At 27.6% G+C, this 2,127-nt stretch overlaps 1 protein-coding gene across 3 annotated transcripts in view; it reads left to right on the plus strand.

Moving 5' to 3' along the window:
* Nucleotides 1-1,013, plus strand: part of LOC108624582 (beta-1,3-galactosyltransferase 1) — a 3,921-nt gene extending 2,908 nt beyond the window's left edge. For 2 of the 3 annotated variants that reach the window (XM_018023979.2, XM_018023980.2), the window contains exon 4: nt 274-1,013. In XM_018023979.2, coding sequence (XP_017879468.1) covers nt 274-688 — 415 coding nt within the window. In that variant the 3' untranslated portion in view covers nt 689-1,013. The remainder of the gene's footprint in view (nt 1-273) is intronic. The other variant, XM_026813219.1, reaches the window with a different exon arrangement.
* Nucleotides 1,014-2,127: the final 1,114 nt, after the last annotated feature.

Raw genomic sequence — 2,127 nt, forward strand, 5'->3', positions numbered from 1 at the left:
TTTTGAGATATTGCCAGATTTGGAGGAGTATCATCTCATAGACTACGATTTTCGATATTTTTTAGATTTAATCTTTTCGATTGTAATGCTTGAAAATTCAGTATTTAGAAAACGTAAAAAGTACATGCATGATGTATAAAGAATTAAAGGATATTGGTGGAAATTCATTAAATATCATTTGTTAAATTGATACCCTACAAGTTTTATTCTGCATAAAAGTCCGCAGTCTAGTGATAAACATTTCAGGATAATGAAATAAATACGTTTAATTAGGTATACTCCAAAATATATGTATTCGGAGAAAATTTATCCTAATTATTTATCTGGTACCGGGTATGTAATGAGTTTAGACGTGGCAATCAAATTATATCACGCAGCGTTAACAACGCCGTTGCTACATTTAGAGGACGTTTATGTCACCGGTATTTGCGCGAAACACGTGAAGATAAGGCCTGTAAATCATCCTGGTTTCAGTTACGTTCCACGTAAGCTGGAACCTTGCACTTTAAGAAATGCTATTACAGCACACAGAGTTAATACATCCACTATGCATGCCATATGGAGAAAATTGAATGATGACGCCAATCTTTCTTGCAGTCATTATTCCGATAAGAAATCAGTTACATTAAGCAAGGGTGGTAGAAATATTGGTATAACAAAAAGAAGATCCAACAACAAATGCGTTTAAATTAATAACTCGCTAAAGTTATTTACTAATTTAAAATTATAAAAAAGGAAAAAATTATAAAAGATAGGTCAGTGAGTATTCATTCTCTCATAATAATTATTACAAAACACAGTCATACATTTTACAGTCAGACTATTTTTCCATTCAAGTAGCAATAGCTTGTAATGAAAGTGTTAAGTAGATTTTATGTGTCAGTTGCCTTCTGTGTTATTTATTGTTACAAAGTAATTGTCTTCATTGGATAACAAATATCTCTTAGATGCAAATCTTATTTCAAGCGTCAGTTATAATAAAAGTGATGTGAATGAAAAATAATTAACGAAAATTGGAATTTTTATTTGCATTGCCAATTCATTTATAAAAACGAAAATTTCAACTTCCCTTAATTATTTATTAATCACACCACTTTATAATAATGGACGCAACTGCGTTTTCTTAATCCATTGTTTTACTTTTCATGAAAATTTGATTGAACTATTATATATATAAATAGAGAAAAATGTTCCCGTAACATGAATAATTGATTTTTTTTACAATTCTAATAGAATTGTTATAAGAATATGGATATACATATAGTATATATATTTTGCTATTTATATAAATTGTCAGTAGTTTTTAATACATAGTTGATTCGTTAAAAAAAGTTTATTTTTCATACCAGGACTGTAGATAAATGATGATAAATTGCAGATTAAAATGTTTAATTAAAGACTACTTCAATTGTCCACTGAGATTTAGAAAAATATAATCGTTATTTGCAAATTTACTTTACTCCAAGTCAGATATTTGAAAGAAAATATGTCAAATCCATAGGAACAAAAAGTACTTATTATAATCGAAATCCGGCATAAATGATGAAGTTTCTAATTAAAAACAAAATTAATTAGTATTAGTATAAATCTTAACGACTCTGACTTAAGGCCTTGGCAAGATCAATATGTTAACTGTCCCTATTTAAATCCAGTTATTTTTGTTTAAGACATTTTTCTTGATAATATTCGGATTCACTAATATTCAATGTGGACAAACTTATTGACATACTCTGTATAATTTTTAAATTAATTAATATTTCTTACATATTTATTGCCTATTGCATTGTAATTATCGACAATACCTATATAAAAAAGTGTAATACAATAAAATTAGTTCAGGCTATTAAGAATTCATCCATCCTTTTCATCTCATGGAAAATGTGTACCATATGATTGACGTCGTAACTACATACTTCAGCATCGATGATATATATATAAGAATTGAATTTAGCTTACTATATGCTAAAGCAGCATAAGCATTTTTTTTAAATTCTTTGTAACGAATCTATTAATACTAGTGATAACTATGATAACGACGAAACATTTTATACGATATGTACATACATTCCTCGTCAATTCTATTATGAAATATATATAGATTAGTGTTTAAATCGGTTATTATTTAAA

Source organism: Ceratina calcarata, unplaced genomic scaffold, assembly GCF_001652005.2.
Source record: "Ceratina calcarata isolate Rehan_Ccalc_2016 unplaced genomic scaffold, ASM165200v1 scaffold319.2, whole genome shotgun sequence".
Taxonomy (NCBI): domain Eukaryota; kingdom Metazoa; phylum Arthropoda; class Insecta; order Hymenoptera; family Apidae; genus Ceratina; species Ceratina calcarata.